This window comes from Dipodomys merriami, unplaced genomic scaffold (assembly GCF_024711535.1).
Source record: "Dipodomys merriami isolate MVZ:Mamm:240054 unplaced genomic scaffold, mDipMer1.0.p SCAF_7, whole genome shotgun sequence".
Lineage (NCBI taxonomy): Eukaryota > Metazoa > Chordata > Mammalia > Rodentia > Heteromyidae > Dipodomys > Dipodomys merriami.
This window is the reverse complement of record NW_027206290.1, coordinates 2,189,551-2,210,969: the sequence shown is the minus strand read 5'-3', so window position 1 is coordinate 2,210,969 and position 21,419 is coordinate 2,189,551. Positions and strand designations below refer to the sequence as shown.

At 35.6% G+C, this 21,419-nt stretch overlaps 1 protein-coding gene across 3 annotated transcripts; it reads left to right on the top strand.

The window, feature by feature from the left end:
* Window positions 1-495: 495 nt before the first annotated feature.
* On the top strand, window positions 496-18,307 carry Zranb2 (zinc finger RANBP2-type containing 2). 3 transcript variants are annotated; one of them, XR_011368731.1, is made up of 11 exons: window positions 500-675; window positions 3,527-3,579; window positions 3,673-3,781; window positions 4,976-5,058; window positions 9,869-9,945; window positions 10,105-10,239; window positions 11,677-11,840; window positions 12,830-12,916; window positions 14,615-14,773; window positions 15,936-16,006; window positions 16,519-16,614. XR_011368731.1 is itself a non-coding variant. In XM_070007075.1 (11 exons), the coding sequence occupies exons 1-10, from the start codon at window positions 620-622 to the stop codon at window positions 15,963-15,965; spliced, it is 957 nt and encodes a 318-aa protein (XP_069863176.1). In that variant the 5' UTR covers window positions 502-619; the 3' UTR covers window positions 15,966-16,006; window positions 16,519-18,307. The 3 variants fall into 3 exon arrangements, 2 of the variants coding, with proteins under 2 accessions (XP_069863175.1, XP_069863176.1); XM_070007075.1 differs by having other exon boundaries at window positions 502-675; window positions 15,932-16,006; window positions 16,519-18,307; XM_070007074.1 differs by lacking the exon at window positions 15,936-16,006 and having other exon boundaries at window positions 496-675; window positions 16,519-18,307.
* Window positions 18,308-21,419: the final 3,112 nt, after the last annotated feature.

Here is a 21,419-nt window from a genome sequence, read left to right as displayed (position 1 = left end):
TGGCAACTCTTCTGCACAACTACTTGGATTTTTAAGTTAAAAAAAAATAAAATTCCTTCCCCCAATGGAAATAAATACACATTATATGATGATGTCTAAAGAAACACATCAATCTCGGGTGGGGGGGGGGGGACTGGGTCCTCCACCCTCTCTTAAGTAACCTCCACAACTTGGACCAGCCCATGCTAGCCCACCCCAGAACGCACGCTGAGCGAACTGTCCTTCCTAGCTTCCACTTCCGCCGCTATTCCTCTAGCTCCGCCCACCTGAGCGGAAGGACTTTCCTTTAGGGGTCCTCCCGCCTGTAGGGGGCTCTCCGAAAATTCTAGTGCCACGAAGGCCGCCGGTCTAGGCTGTCCCAACGACGCCTGTTCAGTTGATGTTAGAAAAGACGTTTATACTATGACTTTGGGGCCAGGAAACAATCTCCCTGACATCTTAGCCTGGAGAGTGACGTTCCACTCAGCGCGGGTCTCAAGGGCCGGATTGTCAAACCCCGAGGCGGTGTTGGGCGGGAATCAGGCAGGACGAGGGCAGCCCCGAGGAGGAGAAAGCCCCCAACCCGCTTCCTCCGGTGAAGACGTAGCTGCGGGTGGCGGCGGTAGTAGCGTCGTCCAAGATGTCGACCAAAAATTTCCGAGTCAGTGACGGGGACTGGATTTGCCCTGACAAAAAGTGAGTCTAAGAAGGGCGCGGGGCTGGGACTGGGTCTCCTAACGCAGCCTTGCGGAGGCTTCCCACCCGACCTTACTGCTAGTTTGGGAGTCGTGTTTTTCCCCCCTCATCACGGGCGGGTGGAGGCGGCGAACTGCCGGCCGCGTCCGGGGCGGGAAGCGGCGGCCGCGCTTTCTCCTGAGAGAAGGGGTCGCGGGCGGAGCGGGAGGCTTTGTGTCGGGTCTGGCGGCCGCGTCTCCTCGTCTGTGATCCATCCGAGGTGGCGTCGGACTCGTGGGGTGCTAGGCCGGCCCCCCCACTCCGGCCGGGCCTCTGCACACCGCCGCCCCGCCGCGGCCCGGGCCCGGCTTCGGCGACCCGGAAAGCCTGCCCGGTGGAGGCCGGCGCGCGGCCGGACCTTCCACGTGACTTCGTCCTGGGAACTTTACGGATTCTCGTAGGCCAGGGTAGGGCCTTGTTTTCCCTGGCTGGGCCTTTTCCCTCCTGTCATTTCCCGTGTTTGGGTCCTTTTTAGGGGGTGGGGGTGGGGGTGGGATCAGGTTTTTCCGTTGCTTATTCCTTTACCCTAATGCCTTTGGTTGGGGAAATTCGGACTTTCTCCCTTTTCTCTTTCGCGCTGTGTTAATTTCTTCACAGGGAATGGAGCTCTTTCCCCTCTTCAGAGCTTTGATTTTTTTTTTTTTTTTTTTTGCCTGCTCTGCCCTGGAGGTGCCTGAGCACGTGTCTGCCTTCTATTTATTTTTTAACATTGTTGCTCTTACTCAATCGTCTGTCTGTCAGATCTTTCCAGGAAGGGTCAGCAGATAGATGTAACTGTTTGGGAACAACCAAAGAGATGGTAGCCAGGCGCTGGTGGTGGCCCATGCCTGTAAGTGATCTTAGCTGGTCGGGAGGCTGAGATCCAAGGCTGGGGATTGGTTTAAAGCCAGCCCAGGCAGGAAAGTCTCTGACCTTTATTTTTCCAGTGAACCACACCAAAGCCGGAAGGAGTTGTGGAAATGGTGGAATGCTAGCCCTGAATGAAAAAGCTAAGGGACAGCTTTCTGGCCCTGATTTCAAGCCCCAGTCAGTACCAGCACCAAAAAACAAACCAACCCACTTCTTGTTCCTAGCCACAGATTGACTGAAGAGCAAAAATTAGAACTCAGTTCTCTTGGTTTTTTTTTTTTGACCACCTCTTTATGTATTTCATCTTTACCAAAAAAGGAGAATTGCTGTTTTAAAACGAACACATGAAAAGTAATATGAATCGTGTATGTAGAGCAGAGAAACGAATCGATATCTATTAATAGTAGGTAGCTGTTAGGTAGGTGTTACTGATATTGATAGGTAGCTGTTATTGATATTGTTAGCCTTGATAGCTATTAATAGTTCTTCAATATTAGGACCATGAAAAAAGTTGATTGAATATAAATTATGCCGGGAATATAATTTTTGTAAGTGGAATGACACTTAAAAACCCTAGAACAGCTTCTGACTGCATTAGTGGTCACCTGTAGAACAATGTGCTATATTCTCAGTAAAGAATATTATATATATATATATATATATATATATATATATTCCTTTGTGAGATACAAGTGGCTCATTCTTGCAATCCTGACTACTCAGGAGGTTCAGATCTGAGGATCATAGTTCAGAATCAGGAAAGCAGGAAAGTGGAGTAGGCACTTATCTCCAATTAACCATCAAAAAAACCAAAAGTGTTGCTGTGGCTTAAGTGCTAGTATCTGTGGCAAAAAAGCTCAAGGACAGTGCTCAGGATCTGATTTCAAGACCTAGAACTGACACAAAAACAAAGAATGCTGTGTTCTTAATAGCACATCTAAACATTTCTGATAGCACTTTTTTTAAAATTGTTATTATAAAGGTGATGTACAGAGGGGTTGCAGTTAACGTAAGTCAGATAAAGAATACATTTCTTTTTGGGCAATGTCACCCCTTCACTCAATCTTGAGGTAACATTCATAAAGAGTGAAATGCATGAAGTCTTGTGCAATTCAATTAATTTAAAAAATAAAATATTACATCTTGACATGTATAAATCCAAGGCCTACTAGGGTCATAAGAAATACTTTTTTAGGGTAAAAAAAAACAAAAACTAAAATTACTTAGACTGATTTTGTTTAGTTCTGTACATTATAAGTGTGTTTTTTAAAATTTAAGCATTACATGTCATTCAGAACATTTAACACGTTTTATTTTAGTAGTTTTTAAATATAAAGCTAAAGACATACTGTCTTAACCCCATTCCTTATTGCTTTGATTGTAGAGCTATTTTTTTCTCCATCTCAGGTTTGATACCCCATAAAACTGAATTTCATTATTATTGTATATGTTTCTAGTTAATACAACCTTTCTTCTTTACTTTGCTGCCTTTCATCCTATTACAAAAGAACATTTTATCAGGATCTATAAAGCCCTTTATCCCTCATCCCCCCCCCCCCAACCCATTGATTCACCTGTAGAATTTTATGTTTCTTATGAAAACATCACATTATCACATATATTTTCTTTCCTATACTGACAATGACTTGGGTCTTTTACTTTTTTTAAACTCAGTCATGTCTTGAACTTCCAAAGGTTTCCATTATTAATGATATAATATGAAGATAGCATGGCACAAATGATAAATGACTCAATCAAGGTCGCATAACAAATGCATATAAGGTTGGACTTTTTGGTCTTGGATTTGTGATTCACAATTCATTTTTTTCTATTAGATTTTCTGTAATTATAATGTTAACATTATTATGACTCAAATGAATTAGAAGCACTTATATTCCAGACACGTAGTGAGGACATGTGAAAATGTATACATTTTAAGGTTCTTTCTATATTTTATTTTCAGATGTGGAAATGTAAACTTTGCCAGAAGAACCAGCTGTAATCGGTGCGGTCGGGGTAAGTTCTTAATGAAGAGTCTAGTAATACTTTATATATAGATTGCTTCTTTACTTTTGCCAGATTTATATTGTATTATTTTTCTGTTTTCAGAAAAAACAACTGAGGCCAAGATGATGAAAGCTGGGGGCACAGAAATAGGAAAGACACTTGCAGAAAAGAGCCGAGGCCTATTTAGTGCTAATGACTGGCAATGTAAAACGTATGTGGTTCAAATTGTCCATTCTTCCAATAATATATCCAACCATTAGTTATTATAGATTCTTACCACAGTGACAAACCAGTATATCTTTTCAAATCAAAGGTCTGTTGATAGTTACTCACTCTTCATGTCATATTTGTATAATGAAAAGAAATTTTAGATTCTTTTGTTTGTATCTTTCAAAGGTCTTGTTATTATGAATGGGATTATATCTACCAGTAAATGAATGTTTATGTGTTAGCTAATACATAATACAGAAGGGGTGATCGACATTATACAGATACATACCCAGCCTGACTTCCCTGTTGACACATTTCAGAAACTTTTAGCCTCTGTCATTAATGTGAAGTACATAACAAAATTGATTTGGTCTTGTTTATAAAATAACTTTAAAATAGTAAGTTACCGGTCATGAAATACCATTCCTAATTAGGTAGTTTTTATTTCTTTTTTTTTTTTTCTTTTTTTTTTGGGGGGGGGGGTCCTGTCGTGGGGCCTGAACTCTGGGCCTGGGTGCTGTCCCTCAGCTCTTGAGCTCAAGGCTAGCGCTCTACCACTTGAGCCACAGCACCACTTCCGGCTTTTTTCTTTTTGCTTATGTGATGCTGAGGAATCGAACCCAGGGCCTCATGCATGCAAGGCAAGCACTCTACCACTGAGCCACCTTCCCAGCCCCAGTAGTTTTTATTCTTAAGTAAATTTACTTCTGTACTGATTTTTCTAACATTTTTTCTATTATGCAAATGAATCCTATATAAAAGAGCACTGAATCAGTGAATTGTCTTATATAAACCTTCATCCTTCAAAATTTGTGTTTTTATAACTTACTTAATTCACAAGATTTGGTGTATTAATGGAATTTACTACTTAAAACTGATTCCTTGATGCAAGAGAATATTTTAAGAAGATCAATAAAATTTTATTTGAGATGAATTCAGAGACTAAAAAGTGGTAGGAAGTTTAAGGTAATACTTCTTTCCTAAGGTGGCAAAATCTGAACTAACTATGTATAGTTAGTTTCTCAAAATCACAAAGGCATTTTATATACTGAATAGATTTTGTTCTCTGCCTAAGTGGTTCAGTCCATTGTTGGAACCTACATTCTCATTTCCATTATCCTTGAGATTCTAGGATGTCTAATAACATTTTTCTAATTATTACGGCTTTCTGATCTGGTATTTCTCTTTGCTTTAGTTGCAGTAATGTGAATTGGGCTAGAAGATCAGAGTGTAACATGTGTAATACTCCAAAGTATGCTAAATTAGAAGAAAGAACAGGTAAGATAAAGGCAAAATTTACTTCTATGCAGAAGGGCTTGCCATTGAAAACCAAGCAGTTTTAATTAACTTAGTTATACAGAGGGGTAACTTCGTTGTTGCATTTCTATATAGGTTTACAATGTTATGATCAGTCTCGCTCAGATCACTTCCTCCCTCCTTTCCCAATACAATTTAGACAGGTTTCTTTGTCCAGTTTTCAAAGTTGCAGACAGTCTCAACCATATTCAAAATATATTTCAAAATTCTTCACCCTCTATTCTTTTTTTCTTTCCCTCAATCTTTTCCTAAGATGTCCCTTAGTTGTATTCAGGTTCTGTGTTCATATACAAATATCTGAATCTATAAATTGGCATATTAGTGTATATATGTGAGTATGTGTGTCTTTTATGTTTTAACTTCCATCAGTGAATGATACATTTTGTTTTCTTCCATAAGTGGATGATAAATTTTGTTTTCTGAGTTTGGTTGTCTCAGTATGATAACCTCCAGTTACATTAATTTTCCTGCATATGACATGATTGTAATATTTTATCTTCTTGAAAAGTCATAGTAATAATGGAGAGTTCTATTTTATTTTTTGGTCAGTCACAGAGCTCTCTCTGAGCTTTTCTGCTTAAGGATAGTGCTCTATCACTTTGGTTTTCTGGTGGTTAATTAGAGATAAGAGTCCCACAGACTTTCCTGCCCAGGCTGGCTTTGAACCATGATCCTTAGGTCTCAGCCTTTTGTGTATCTAGGATTACGGGCGTGAGCTAACAGCACCCAGGCCCCCCCTTTTTTTTTCCTGCTAGTGGAACTTTAACTTAATATCTGAACTCTACCACTTGGGCCACAGCAATACTTCCAGATTGTTGGTGATTAACTCAAGAAGAGTTCTGCAAACCTCAGATCTCAGCCTCCTAAGTAGCTTTGATTATATATGCAAGCCCTTACCTGGCTACCCTTAAATTTTATAAAAGACTACATTGTTAGGGATCCCTTTCCTAACAAAGATGCGAGTAATACCATTTATTTGATATCCTAGTGTGACAAAAAGGACAAACCTTTATTTAGTTTTCCTCTAAATTCTAGGCAGTAATAGTTATGTGTTAGACTCACTTGAAAAACTTTAAAATACAAATTCCCAAGCATAGAACTATGAAATCTTTCCAGGTAGGTTAACTGTCAAAATCTTTGGAGGTGAGTCCCAAAAACCTGTAGAGTATTTCAATGGTGTTTGGTAACTATTGGCTTAAATAATGTCTCTTGTGTGTTGTCAATGTTGAAATTAAAATATCAGATAAAATCTAATTTTCCTATTAATCTCTTAACTGCTTATATTTTACATAATCAAAGTTGGTAGTGAACTACTTGTCTGGCTTCATTTTCTTAATTTCACATTACCTTCACAGACTATTTGGTTTCTGGGGGTTATGAGCCCATTGATGAATTTTGTAGGCCCTACCACTTTTAGACTTTAAGAGTTTTAATGGCTTTCCAACGTTTATATTCTGTCTCATTCTCAGGAAGTAATTTTGACTGTGGACTGTGAGGATAAAAAGGGCTGTTCATTTTTATTCTTTCATTTCTCCGTGGTCTGCCTTTTGTTATTGTCTCCTTTGTAAATTGATGTCTTCAGTTCAAACTTGAGTGACATATGTTTACAACTGTTTCAATATAGCTGTGTAATGTTAACTTCACTATATTCTAAGCCAGGTTCATGATTTTCCCCCACCAGGACATGGACCTCTTCCAACTATCTCTTTTTGTTTGATTGGTTTTATTCCCCCTAAAACAGATGAGTTTTTGTTTTTGTTTTTGTGGGGTTTTTTGTAAAAACACTTTTGAATACTTTAAAGATTGAATCCAAAATTTTCAAGTTTTTAAAATTTATAGAAGCTGTAATCACAAACTGGTTGGTAGGTAGTTTGTTTGATGCCTTCTCATTTTGCTCATTCATTATCTTTGCATCATTCTGGTGTCCTGAACTTAGCTGGCTACACTATCTGTCTTGGCTGGTAACAGCTGAAGGTATCAAGTAACTTTTATCTAAGATTCATGTGACCATAGGACACTGAGAATAAACAGAATCTTAATGCACACCCTCTGGGAAAGATTACTGACTATTGCATAATGCCGTAACATTGTGCAGTAACTTACCTCTCCATTATCCTGTCTTGGAATTTATAGTTGTTTTTATCTGCTTTTTTAAAAATTTATAACCACTGAGACTTACTTCATGGAAGCAGTCTTAATATAATGGAATTGTTATTCTTTCAGAAATTGAATTCATTGTTCAGAAAATAGAATCAAAATTTCCAACTAGTTCTTTAAACTCATCCTCCCTTTTCCATTTCTCTCTTATCACCCTAATCCAAATTTGCATTTGATTCTTTATTGGTTCTTGCTCAACTGACTTAAGTTTTAATGAGATAATTTTGAAAATACCTTCCCTGAAGGTTTTAGTTAAACAATATTTTTGTTTGCTTGTTTTAGCTAAACTGTAGTCCAAAGCTTTTTAAAGAAATTGAAATTCTCATAGCCGGGCACCGGTGACTCACACCTGTAATCCTAACTACTCAGGAGGCTGAGATCTGAGGATCATGGTTCAAAGCCAGCCCGGGCAGGAAAGTCTGTGAGACTCTTATCTCCAATAAACCACTAGAAAAACTGGAAGTGCACTGTGGCTCAAGTGGTAACACAGCTTGCCTTGAGCTGAAGAGCTGAGGGACAGCCCCCAGGCCCAGAGTTCAAGCCCCACGACCAACAAAAAAGAAAGAAAGAAAATGAAATTCTCTAAATGCTACCATAATTATGTTCTATATTCATTGAAAAATATTACCCAGTGTGCATTGTGCTTGGTTACATGGGTGGAAAAAAATAAATACATATAGCCAAGGCCACTGAAGTCTTCTTTGAGAAAGCTGTGTTTAAGCAAGATTTTGAAAGATGAGTTACTAAATAATGATTTGATGAAAAAATTGAAATAGGAACAAATAACCCTTTTGGAAACTCAGTTAAAGAATTCCTAGTTAGCTCCAGAAAACAAAAAAGATGCATGCAGCAACCACGTATAGCATAGAAAACAGATTATAGTTAAAATAGATATTTAGTTATAGGAATAATAGGATTCCAGTTTTCTCAAAGATCTGTAGAAATTATTGTAGTATAGCGATGACAAAAAAGCAAAACATTTTACATTTGCGAAAATAATGAATGTAATACCATATCTTTAATAAACCAGTTCTTCAGTATAAATGGTATACTGCATGTGTAGGGGAAAATGAATTGAATTTGTTGTCAGCTTCTCTTAAGTAGTCTTTGTGACTACTGTTGTGTTAAAACAATGGTTTTACTTACGTATCCTTACAAAATTACCTACATAAATTATAGCTCACTTTCTAATCGTCTAATTTATCCTCTAGGTTATTTCATCTTTTTAAATGATATATTACTAAATGTAAGCATGAAACTTGCTCACATTCTACATTATGAAACTATGAAACTACACTGTTCAGTTTAATAAATGTTTCTATCTGGACAACATAGATTTTTTTTTTAATTTAATCATAGCCTACTTCTAAGTATTTTAAAGTTTTCACTAATCTAAAATGCAATGGAGTCAGCACCAGTGGCTCATATGTGTAATCCTAGCTACTTAGGAGGCTGAGGCCTGAGGTTAGTGGTTTGAAGCCAGCCCAAGCAGAAAAGTCCATGAGACTCTTATCTTTAGTTAACCACCCAGAAAAAGTCAGTGGAGCTGTGGCTCAAGCGGTAGAACACTAGCCTTGAACGAAAAAATTTGGATAGCATGCCCAGGCCCCAGATTCAAGCCCAAGGATAGGCATGCATGCACGTGAATGCAGTTTAGGAAAGGAAAGGATGTATTAATGTAATTATTTTCAGAAAGTAAAACATGAAACATTTTTAAAATTTCTATTTTTGGCAAGTTTAAAATTTTTCTTGAAGTCTTCTTGCCTAGGAATCACTAGCTTTGTATTGGTATTACCTTAAAATATATGATTTGCTTGCTATGTTAAAGAACCTGACTGACTTTTAACCAGGCAGTAAGAAACAGTTGCTGTTCAAACCAAATAAACTAAGACCAAAGGGTAGCCCTATATCATCATTAAATTTGCCTGTATACTATGTTGGAAATGAACTATATAACTTGGGAGGCAGGGAAGTTGGAAGAGGAAAGTCTGGGAGAGAATGAGAGAAGGAGTGACACTGTTCGAAAGGAAATATACTCATTACATGACTTATATAACTAACCCTTCTGATGTAACTCTACATCGCCTTTAGAATAAATTTAAAATTTTTTCAAAAAAATTAATGAAGTCATACAGAGTATAAAAATATAAATTTGCCTGTATAGTTCAATTTTCCAAGTTCTAATTAACTTAGCAAAGTTTGAGTTTACCAAAAGATTTCAGGCTACCTACAACTGGTAAACAGGAAATTTAATTTGTGTTTTTTTCTAAACTTAGTTTACCCAGACAAATTCTGATAAGACATGAAAGGTGCTTTTTTTGTAATTATCAAAACAAAACATGGTTATAATAGAAGTTTAAATACGTTGGCTGTTTTCTGCTCATATATTCTATGAATGATCTGTGAATCAGCAAATTTTGGAATTGAGAAGAGTTATACAGTCTTGACTTTCTAAGATAATTAACTTTGAGTTTATTCTCTATAGTGAATTTTAATTTTTCAAAGACAATAGTTGGATAGAAAGCTGCTGTTTAGATTTTCTGTTTGGAAGTGATAATGAGATGATTTTGTTACTCTGAAGATCTGTGAAAATAATTTATGCCCTTTTTTGAAGGATATGGTGGTGGTTTTAATGAAAGAGAAAATGTTGAATATATAGAAAGAGAAGAATCAGATGGAGAATATGATGAGGTAAGTTCTACTTAGGTGTATAAACAATATAAATTATGGAAATATTAGAAAATATTCTATGTGCAAAGGAATATTTTTAAATAACTTACTTTTGTTAAGTACAATAGTACTAATGCATTTTCAGCCTACAGAAATAATTTTGAAATTGTTTCTCTATAGTTTGGACGTAAAAAGAAAAAATACAGAGGGAAAGCAGTTGGTCCTGCATCTATATTAAAGGAAGTAGAAGATAAAGAATCAGAGGGAGAAGAAGAGGATGAGGATGAAGATCTTTCTAAATATAAATTAGATGAGGTAAGCAATATTTTATTTACTTTTGTCTTGAACTATTACATAATATGAATGCTTTTGGCAGCTTTGGACCTTGGTAAAGTTATATTCTCGATATAATGGTGACTAAGACAAAACCATCCTTCTCACTAAATTTTAGCGGAGGGCAGATGTAAATGAACAAGATAATTTCCAGACTGGTCGTGTCAGGAAGACACAGTGTATCTAATGGATAATAAAAAGAGATGTTTTGGTTCCACTGGGCAAATTCTGAGATGAAATCTGAACTGAGAATTGAGTGGTAAGAATAGCTAGAGAAAGAAGCTGGGGTGAAAGCACATTCAGGCAGAAAATTAAATGGAAATAACCCAGCAATGTTTTTAAAAAATTCAGCCGGGCGCCTGTGGTTCACACCTGTAATCCTAGCTACTCTCCTTGAGCTGAAGAGCTGAGGGATAGTGCCCAAGCCCGAGTTCAAGCCCCACGACCAACCAAAAAAAAAAAAGATTCATATAAATAGGCCACTGTAGCTAGATCAATGTGGAAAGAATAATAAGTCACCTTAGTCTGGTAATATTTGTTCTATAGGATTTGATTGTAAATTTTATAGTCTTTTTCTAGAGATACAAATCGAGCATTCTTTGGAATCTGACCTTAAGAGGCAGAATAGTTTTCCAGAGTTGGAGAGACCAACTAAGAGCTTAATGTGGGAGACAAAAGAAAAAAGAAAAGTTCTAACATGAGTCGTGTGTGTCTGTGTGTCTGTGTTGAAACATTGCATTCAGGGCCTCAAGAGCTCACTGGATTTGTTATTACTCTCCTATTTTGAGCCACTTCACCAGTCACCATTTGGCTAGTTAATTGGAGGTAGAATCTTAAGATTCCCAGGCTCTCTGCCTGGGAACAGAAAGTTGGGGCATCGTACTCTGTCCTCTGGGTCTCACCCTCCTGAATAGCTAAGATTACAGGCATGAGGCATTAGCATCCACCTGAGGCTGAGGCTCAGCAGCTTTTAAGGAGGACAAATTGAAAGGGAGTATTTGCATATCCATAGGGAGGTGGTAGGTCTTAGGATTTGAATTATGGGCCTAGGCACTATCCCTGAGCTGCCCAAGGCTAGCAGTCCACCATTTGAGCTATAGCTCCACTTCCAGCTTTTTTAGTAATTGACAGTCTCCTAAGCAACTACATGCCTAAGCCACTGATACCTAGCAGAATTTAAATTCTTGACAGCTATCTTGCAGTACATTATAGTAGGAAGAACAGAAAGGAGTACAACTCAAGGTAGTTATCAAGTGTGTATAACTATGGAGAAATAGGTGAATTATAGAATTGAGAGTCAATTTGCTTGGAGCTGTTAAATACATCCATATGAAAATATCTAGTATACAGACCAGTTTGTTTTTTTCTGGTAGGTGACATTAATAGCTAATTATGTAATTATGAATTGAATTTTATTAGGATGAGGATGAAGATGATGCTGATCTCTCAAAATATAATCTTGATGCCAGTGAAGAAGAAGATAGTAATAAAAAGAAATCTAATAGACGAAGTCGCTCAAAGTCTCGATCTTCACGATCTTCATCACGCTCATCCTCCCCCTCAAGTTCAAGGTCTAGGTCCAGGTAAACGGGTACAGGTCAAGGGTAACATCAGTCAAAATGTCAGTATCTAACTTCTTTACTTATAATTTCTTTTAACTAAATAAGCTTTTCTTTGTATTTTAAAAAACATTAGTAAAGTCATCTTTTGAAAGATTTCATTTTGGTATCATATAGTTATGTCTGTTTTCAAAAATGCAAAATGTGAAACTTCTTTATCCTACTTTAGCATAACATTTACTAGAACAAACTTAAATTTTACGTATAGTTATGTTTAGTTAGTTCACATTGACATTTTTTAGTTAATGATAGGGAGAATTCAATATGTTAAAGTAACAAATTCATCAGTACTTGTTCTTTTATGTAATGCTAATTTGGAATTCCCAGAAATAAGTAGAGCATTGAATTGATGTTGGATTTGAATATTCTTTTATAGTGTAAAATACATATTATCTGTGATTTTATAGTTAACATTAATTATAAATATTAGTTGAGAAAACTGAGTCGTAGAATTCAAATAGGCCATCTCGCATTGTCCCGTATTTTCCTGTATGCTTTCCTTTAAGCGGTCTGTGCTGAGTAAATAGAAAAACAGAGATCAGATGTACACCTCAACATTTAAAGCTCAATGCTAGCTAGATAATAAGGAAACAAGTTTATACATGAAGATGGTAAGAACATTCCAAAGAATTTATCTTCCTGGATACGTTAGTGCTAGGTGACTTCTAATGAATTATTGGTGAATATAAAGTATTCATTGTCTAATAAACCGATAGGGCTCATTGTTTGCAATCTAGTGGTTTTTTCGAGTAATCAGGTTTGAAAAATGATAGCTAGTTTTTTCTTTAACTTTTTTATTATAACAATAAAAAGATTAAGGTAATTTTATTTTGAAACTAATTTGCCTAGATACCTTTTTATATGAAAATGAACTCTGATTTTTTTTTTCACTGTTCATATCACAAAGTTCAATTAAATGGTCCTGGAAAAAAAATGATTCCATGTTGTTCCAGGTCCCGTTCAAGAAGTTCTTCCAGTTCGCAGTCAAGATCTCGTTCCACTTCCAGAGAACGTTCGAGATCTCGTGGGTCGAAATCAAGGTGAATGAGGTAGCAACTCTCTGGAAAACAGAGAGGAAAAATACTTAAAAGCTGCAGAAGGTGTTGCTGCTTCCCCCTACCCACCCACTTATTTTGCTTCTGTCAATTTTATTTTAGCCTTAGAAAACTAATGCACTTACCTTGGCTTAATTTTCTCACCATGAAATGTTTCCATTACCAGCAGTGTACCAAGACATTCCCATGATTGAATTAAGGTGACTACTTCGTGTTATAGAAGATTTGTTATTTTGTAGCTAGAATATGATAAATCAGAAGGTCTAGCCGAATAATAGCACTACAGCACTAGTATATTAAGATTTCTGTAGTAGTGGAAGAAAAATATTTCCCTCAAAACAGGATACTTACAGAAGGCGGATACTTACAGAAACAACTTTGCCAATTGTATCAGATAAGATTTCTAGGGAGTGCTGTATACATTTCACTTCTCTGATTTTAAATGGCATTATAAGTTACGCTTGTAGGCTAGACATTTCTCTTAAAGCAAAAATAGTACATTAATTTCGTTATTTTGTGGCCTTAGGCCTTGCTGTAAATTTTCATATTTAGTCAAAAATGTAGAGGGAAACAATTTCTAAAGAAATAAATGTAATACTAAGTTTTGCTCTCAACTTTTTTGAGTGAGTGTATTGATTAATATAGCATTTTAAATAATTCCACTTACCAAAATTCACATTGAAGTTTAATAGTAGCCCTTAGCTGTTAGGGAAACTGCAGTTTAGTCATACTAAAGATTATGTGCACATTTGTATTAAGCCAATACAAATAGCAAATAATGTTTCAGTATGTATTAGTATTGTAGCCCTTTTATTACTTCTTAATTGAAAATTCTTAAGTTTTGGTATTTTCTTTGAGAACCAGTCTTTTAGATGTGCAGAATAGCCTTCGTATTCTAAGTATTTTTAATTGCTTATAACTTTCCAAAGAATTCTCCTTTTGGGCTTTCTGCTTTATTAAGCCCAAAGGTGAATTTTTTGGGAAGTTTGAGCTAAATTCCTTCAGCCAAAATATGTAAATGAAGAATATTTGCATTTAAATACTGCATATTTACTTCTACCTGAAACATGTGAATGTCAACACTTCATACTTCATGAATATTGATATTTTCATGAAGATAAATATCGTGAATATGCAAGTTTAAAAGTAACTCATTTTTCTTTGAGTATTTAGCTATTTGCTTCACCTACAGTTCTTTCTTATTCCTATACCATATCCTTTATTTTTTTTATAGCAGTGTAACTAATAAGTTGCAGAGTTCCACAGGGAATTATATTTTTGTTTCCCTGATTGTGTAGAAGATACATTTTTTTCTCCCTGAATGGAAGAATATAATTTCTAAAAATGAACTTACAGAATTTCAGTTACCTGCTGATTTTACTGTTTATGCATTTTAAATTGCAAATCATAAATAGAAAAAATTAAATTGTATGTTAGTACAGTAAGCCAGTTTTCAGTTACAAGGGTAAACACTTAGAATTTTTTCAGAGATTAAAATAATTTTATTTAAGTAGAATTTTTCATGGTTGATCCTGAAGTCTTCTGTTGAGTAAGCTGTAAGTATTCCTTCTTATAAAATTCTAATAGTCATGAGTTCTTTTTTTTTTCTATTTTTGGAAATTGAATGATCATCTATATTTCTTCTTTTAATGAAATGTCTGATTTGTTTCTCAATCAATGAAGATCCAGCTCCAGATCCCACAGGGGCTCCTCTTCCCCACGAAAAAGATCTTATTCAAGTTCTTCATCTTCTCCTGAGAGGACCAGAAAGAGAAGTCGTTCTAGATCTTCTTCACCTGGTGATCGAAAAAAAAGACGAACAAGATCACGGTCACCCGAAAGGTTTGGGTTTCTGTAGAAATAAGAATGGGTGTTCTTAAGTGTATTTTATTTAATACATAAATTAAACTTCCTAGTCAAGAGTTAGATTTTTATCTCCTCTGTTCCTGTTTTAAATTAGATGTTTCATCTTTTTTAAGAATTGGATTGCTTTGTTTAGCCTCTTACCTGAATGGAGTTATTCATAAAAGGTATAGATCAAGCCATTCTCTGATCATATTATTGCTGAAATTTTTATTTCCATGTAATTATTATAGCCAACTCTCGGTTATTTTTTATATTTTATATGCTATTTTAAGTTAAATATAGTAGAAATTCTAGGCCATCTAATATTAACATTCAAGATCATTAGGACTCTGTCCTTATTTAAGTATGTATAAATGCATTTCCATAACATTGTTTTGTTCCCTTTATAAGAATATTTTCCTTAATTGAAAATACATTTCTTATCTGCAGTCATAAGTCCATTTTTTCTTCTAGAGAAGGATCTCTTTTGGTTAATCTCTGTATATGTATATTTTATATATAATATTACATTTATTTACTTATTCATGTGGCTTGATCTAAGGGCCTCGGTCCAGACCTTTGGTAACTTTTTCACTCAAAGCTTGTGCTCTGTCACTGGAGCCATGCCTCCATTTGTCACTGGAGGATTTGTCTGGCTAGACTAGTTCCAAACCTTATTCAGATCTCAGTCAACTGAGTAGTAAAGGCAGAACCACCAGTACCTAAAAACATTTTTTAATTTTGATGGTTGTAATTGTAATATGTCAGTATTTTCTGCAACAGGCTTATACAGCTTAATTAGTTTTATCTCGGTTCTCCATATCTAACTATATTATTTTGCTGGCTCATTTGTAATCTTGGCAAATTTTACACGCCCTTTTGACTTGCAAAAAATTTAGGATTATGAAAATCTAATAATGGATTATCTCATTCCTGCATGTACAGAATGATTTTATTTTGAAGTAGATACAAAGATTACACACAATTAGACTTTGTTTTTGTGCATTTGTTTCTTTGTAAGAAAATTACTCTGTACTTGAGTGCAATTTATTCTGTTGCTTTCTTACCACTTCTGCAAATTTTTATCTTAGCCACATATAATCCCCTAGTTTTGTTGTCATCTAAACTTAATAAACATGTTCTCTATTCCATAAGCCAGGTGATTGGTGAAAACACTAAACAACCCTGAGCCCAGGGCCAACCCCTACGGAACACCACTACTTTACCCAGGTTGATATTCACTTATTCATATTAGCTGCATGAATATAACACTATAACTAATTGTACATTCATCTGTGTGATCAGATTTCCCAAATTTCATTATTTGTGAATATATTTTTCCATACACATAAGCCTTGCTAAATCTGTTTTACATAAGAACTTACTGCACTTTTCTAAGTGTATCACTGATTGGTCTACACACTTCATTGCCAAGTTTTATATGCCTTTGTTTTAGTTTATCTGTAACTATGCATTTTGCAAGGCTTTTCTTCATTGCCTTAAATAATTGAGAGGTGGCTATATTTTGAAAAGAATATATTTTTATATTGCAGAGTTTTAAAATTATACCATTATTGTGCTCACATACAAAGTGTAAATAGCAGGTGATTTTATGTGTGTAAATTTGTTCTTAATTACGGTTTTTGCCAGCATCAAGGTTTTAACTTTTTTAAGTCATAAAGAATAGTGAAATCTAACTGTTGCTTACTGCATTGTTTGCTTTTTCTCATTATGTCTTCCAGGCACCACAGGTCATCTTCTGGATCATCCCATTCTGGTTCCCGTTCAAGTTCAAAAAAGAAATAGTGTATTAAAATTTACATCTTACAAAAAAAAAATCCACTACAGTGCATGAAGCATATTTTTTAAGAAATTGATGTCTTACTTTGTCAGAAGTGCTAAATCTGCTAATAGAGGTGCATGCCTTTATTGATTTTTCAGAACAGAGCAGTACAACTGTGTTTATTTGTGAAAGTAAAAGTAAATTGCATTTTAAGCCATAATTTCTCCCAAGTAGATGCTCTATTCATTATTTTACAACCATTTGCTTCATTTAAAACCATAAGCCATACTTTGTTTCCTGATTTAAATTCTTCTGAGTACATCCTATCCTATTGCCTAAGGCAGGATTTTCTAAGTTAGTCTGAACTTATAGGCAGAACTAAACTACTTGGAAGCTAGGTTTGTCTGGCATACAGGCAGGACTAAACTAGTTGGAAACAACCTTATGTGGAGCTGGGAAAAGCCTATTTATGTTATTAACCTATGTCAGAATGGTTTTTAAGTTTTAGAGCTGCCAACTGAAACTTCTTTATTTTAAATTCCCTATATTCAGGGTGCCTTAGCATCATTTTCTTTCTTTTATCCAGCTTTATACCAGTTTTGCACCACCATCTATAATGCAAAAACAAATTGTAGAAGGAGAATGGTTTTCCTTTCTGACCCATGGGGCAAGGAAGACCTAACAGTTCATCTGATATTGTCGACTGAAAACAACATCTTATTCAAAATGTTTATCTTAAAACTTTAAGAAGCTTTTATTGATAACCTTTAAAACTCCAATTGTCAAATACAATAGGGTTGAAAAGGGTAAATCATAGTGAGCCGACTGAAGAACGCTTTTGAGGTGTACTTCTGGTGAAAGGCCAACGAAGACATTGTGAACTTAAGAGAATGTTTGCCATGTTTAATTTTCAATAAGCTTTGTAAAGTTTTTTTTGTAATTACAAATGTTTATTTCTATACAACTTAATGAGAAAACCCATTATTCGCTCAAAAAAAATTTATGGCTTAAAATGCTTTCAGTTTTAATTCTCAGAATTAGTATCTGGTCATTTGGACTCCATTTTGTTTTTCTGGCTTAAAAGTAGAAAGGTTTCTCTTAACAGTATCTTCAAAGACAATGCAAGGTAAGTATCTTAAGGGATATCAAAAATTGTGCTTGGGGGCTCTTTTTATGGGGTATTAATCTCCTTTTCTTGTTATTCCCCTCCCTGCTTAATATTGTCTGCTGCAACTTAAAGGCGTTTTACGGTGTTTGGTAGACAAACCAAAATGTTTTTTATTTCAAAGTGAGTGGTTTTTTTTTTCTCTTCACCTGATCTAAAGATGAAAAGATATGTAGAAATATTTTGATAATATTTTTACAACAAGCTTTCCCATGTTTTTATGTCTTAATTTTCCTTGCTACATGTATTGTAGGTTGCACAAGAATTTTTATTCTCTTGTAATTGTGCCTCAACTTCTTGAAAATCACCTTCTAAGTTGCCCAGGTGATCTTCTAAATGATACATGTTACATTGGTTTATTCTTGTGCTTTCTGTATTCAGATTTTTGGCTGTACTAAGCAAATGCAAGGTTCTAAATTTAGCTAATAGTTTACAGACAATTCAGATGATTATGATTTCATTTGGCTTAACTGAGTTGTACTAGTTCATTTCATAAGGAAATAATACTGTAGACAAATGTAAATAAAATCTGTGAGTCAAGCATCAAGTGGTGTTTGTTAGAAATAAACAATTTCTGAGCTGTGATTGGATGTTCATTTTTAAGCTAAGAACAGTTTTTCTTGAGTTTTTAAGTGGTAGCTTTCTATATGAGTGGTTGGTTTAAAAGATTCCAAATGATCACTACAACCTTATGTGCTCTGATTTTTTTTTTCATAATAACTTCCTAGAAGAACATTAGATGTCTTATTCCCTGTAGTAAATAAAATATGAATATCATTGCATGCTTCCTAAATTACTGCTTACAACTCTGCATTTAACTGCCAAGTTTTTGATGTTTCATTTTTGGAATCCTCTGATCTGAACAATATTGAATGGAGAGAAGAATTATGTACATTAATTAGGATATTATTTACATTTTATCTCCTCTTGCTGTCTAACATTGATATCCAGTTATTGTAGGTGTTGTAGGGAATTTTTCCACTGCCTACTTTGTTGACCAAGGGGAGGGAGTGGCACAATGAAGTTTGATCTCAGGGCCTCACATTTGCTAGGTTGGTGTTTTACCATTATAGCCACACCTCTAGCCCTGATTTTTGCTGCTGATTATAGTTGAGATAGGGTCTTCCCAAACAGGCATGCAACTGACTGGCAGTTTGCCTACTTTAGACATCCAGTTGTTGCATGCCACCATCTAGCTTTCTTCCATGGAAATGGAGTGTTGTGGACTCAATGCCTTGACTGGTCTAGAACTTCAGTCCTCCTCTATGTCATTCTCCCATATAACTTTTGATCATCCATGCATACCCTTGCACACAGTTTTAGATTGAGAAAGGGACTTACAACTTTCTGTCTGTCTGGCCTCCCAAGTAGCTAGAATTACATGTGAGAGAGACATCAGTGTCCATCTGAAATGTTTTGAAATATAAAATCTTTATAGTTTTTTTTTTTACCAAAAAATTGTATTGTTTTATGTCTAGAAAAGTACACAATTTTGATGCACTGTTAAACAAGGAAATTAAAATTTTGCTTAAGGACACAAATGGGAATTTACCCCTAAGAACATAGATTCCGTTTTATGTTGCTGGGCTTTTTGGTGCCAGTTCTGGAGTTTGAACTCAGGGCATAAGAGCTGTCTCTGAGCTTTTTTGCTCAGAGCTAGTGCTGTACCACTTGAGGCGCAGCTCCACTTCTGACTTTGGTGGTCACTTGGAGATAAGAGTCTCAAACTTTCTAGCCCATACTGGCCTCAAACCACCATCCTCAGATCTCAGCCTCCTGAGTAGTGCTGAGGATCTACCAGTGCTCAGCCAATTAAATCTTTTTTTTTTTAATTCCATTTAAAACTTTGACCATCTTGAGTTCTGACCCCCTCTCTTGCTTGAATATTACTGGATTTAGCTGGTTGTTCACAGTAGGGAGTTGTTGCGGGTTTTTTATTTAATGTATTAGGGACTATAGGTTTAAGAATGCCATACAAGTAACTTTGTGACCTGTGAGTGGTGCACATTATATAATATCTCTGGGGGTGTTAATGGTCAGGGTAGGATTTGCTTGTTTTTCCTTAACCTGTTCCTTTGAAACAAGTTACTAAGTGTACTGACCAGTATATGAATAAGGGAGTTAAGGTTGAACCATTGTTGTTAAGGGTAGATGTCTACACCTATTTGGAGTTCTTCAATAAAGATTTATCTCTCCGTTTGTATCTAGATTTGTTAGTTTACACTGTTCATTTTACTGACCAAAGTGTTCTGGCTTTGGTCATTGTGAGAATTTTTTCAGATTGACTCTTATGTCCTTTGATAGGCCTTCCTTATCAAAGAAGTAGATCATGAAAACATAGAAGAATTGCTGAAGAATATCAAATAAAGGAATGAATAGGCCCTTCAGTAGTGGTGATGGTGTCTCAAGTAAGCCTTGGTAATATCAGAAAGAATGGACACATTAGTATCAAATTTGTCATTATTGAGAGATACCTTTCAACCATGTTGGAGACTGTTTGGGTTCTTAGAGTATATTGTATTATTGCGGACAGATATAAAAGAAAAATAATTCCTAAATGTTAATTTAGCAAAGTACTAGATAAATGGTTTAATACCTTAATAGTTAAAATTTTGAGGAAAGCTGAAACGTTCAGAGAAATTTTTCAGAATCTACATTTGAGACCAAAGATAGGAAAGCCTTTCTAAAATACCTCATAGTAAAGTTAGTCTCTGGGAAATGAGAAGACTGAGGGTGGGTTTATAGGAAATAGCACTACTGTGACTCTGAGGGTGGGCCTAGGGGAAAGAATGATTGATCTTTGTAATAATAGAATTAAACATTAAACACAACAATAATGATTTGAAGACCTTAGTGTTGAACTCCAAACCAAAGAAGTTATTATGTGCCCTCCATAAAATAGAACATATATGTTCTATTGTTAAAAACTAGCTTATCCCAAGGTTGGAAACCTCCAAGCTGAATTGTATAAATTATCCCACTGGAATCAAAATTACTTGTCTTGAATTTTAGTCCATGATGACTGGCCCCAAGTATGGTCATTTTGCATAGGGTATCATACCTAAATGAAAATAATGGGGTCTACCTTGTAGGAATTAGAATTTTCAGATATGTGCTTCCCTCCCTCTGAGAGCACTGGATGTATACACTAAACTTGTATGTATACATCAAAACGTCAAATCAGTTCACTGTTGCAGCACATTTCACATTGATCTAGCATCCACAAAGAATCCCCTCATTTCCTTTTTACCTTCTGACTTGAAACAAAATTTATTTACTTAGAACTGGCAACTGCAAAACCAAGCCTACTGTGCTTTGTTAACATTGCCATTGTTTTATAGAGCCGAATGCCATTTGCTTCCTAAAATGCCCCTCTAGGATTCAGTAGGTTATCAACATTCTCTAAATAAGTGCCTACTCAAACACTGATTGTCTTTCATCACTGTCTTACCAAGTCACAGCCATCTTTTAATGTCATTTCTTTGCTTAGTACTTTCTGCATGTTTTCAGTGTTGACCACCAATTTTGTTTTTATTTTGTGTGTGTGCTAGTACTGAGGTTTGAACTAAGTTCTTCCTTGGGTTTTCTTTGTTTTTCATAAATGGGAAGATGTTTGATGTTCCAGTACAGTATAGATTTCCTGTAAGTAGCAAATGAATATGCTGTCAATTATACTTAAGGTATATTGTTGAATG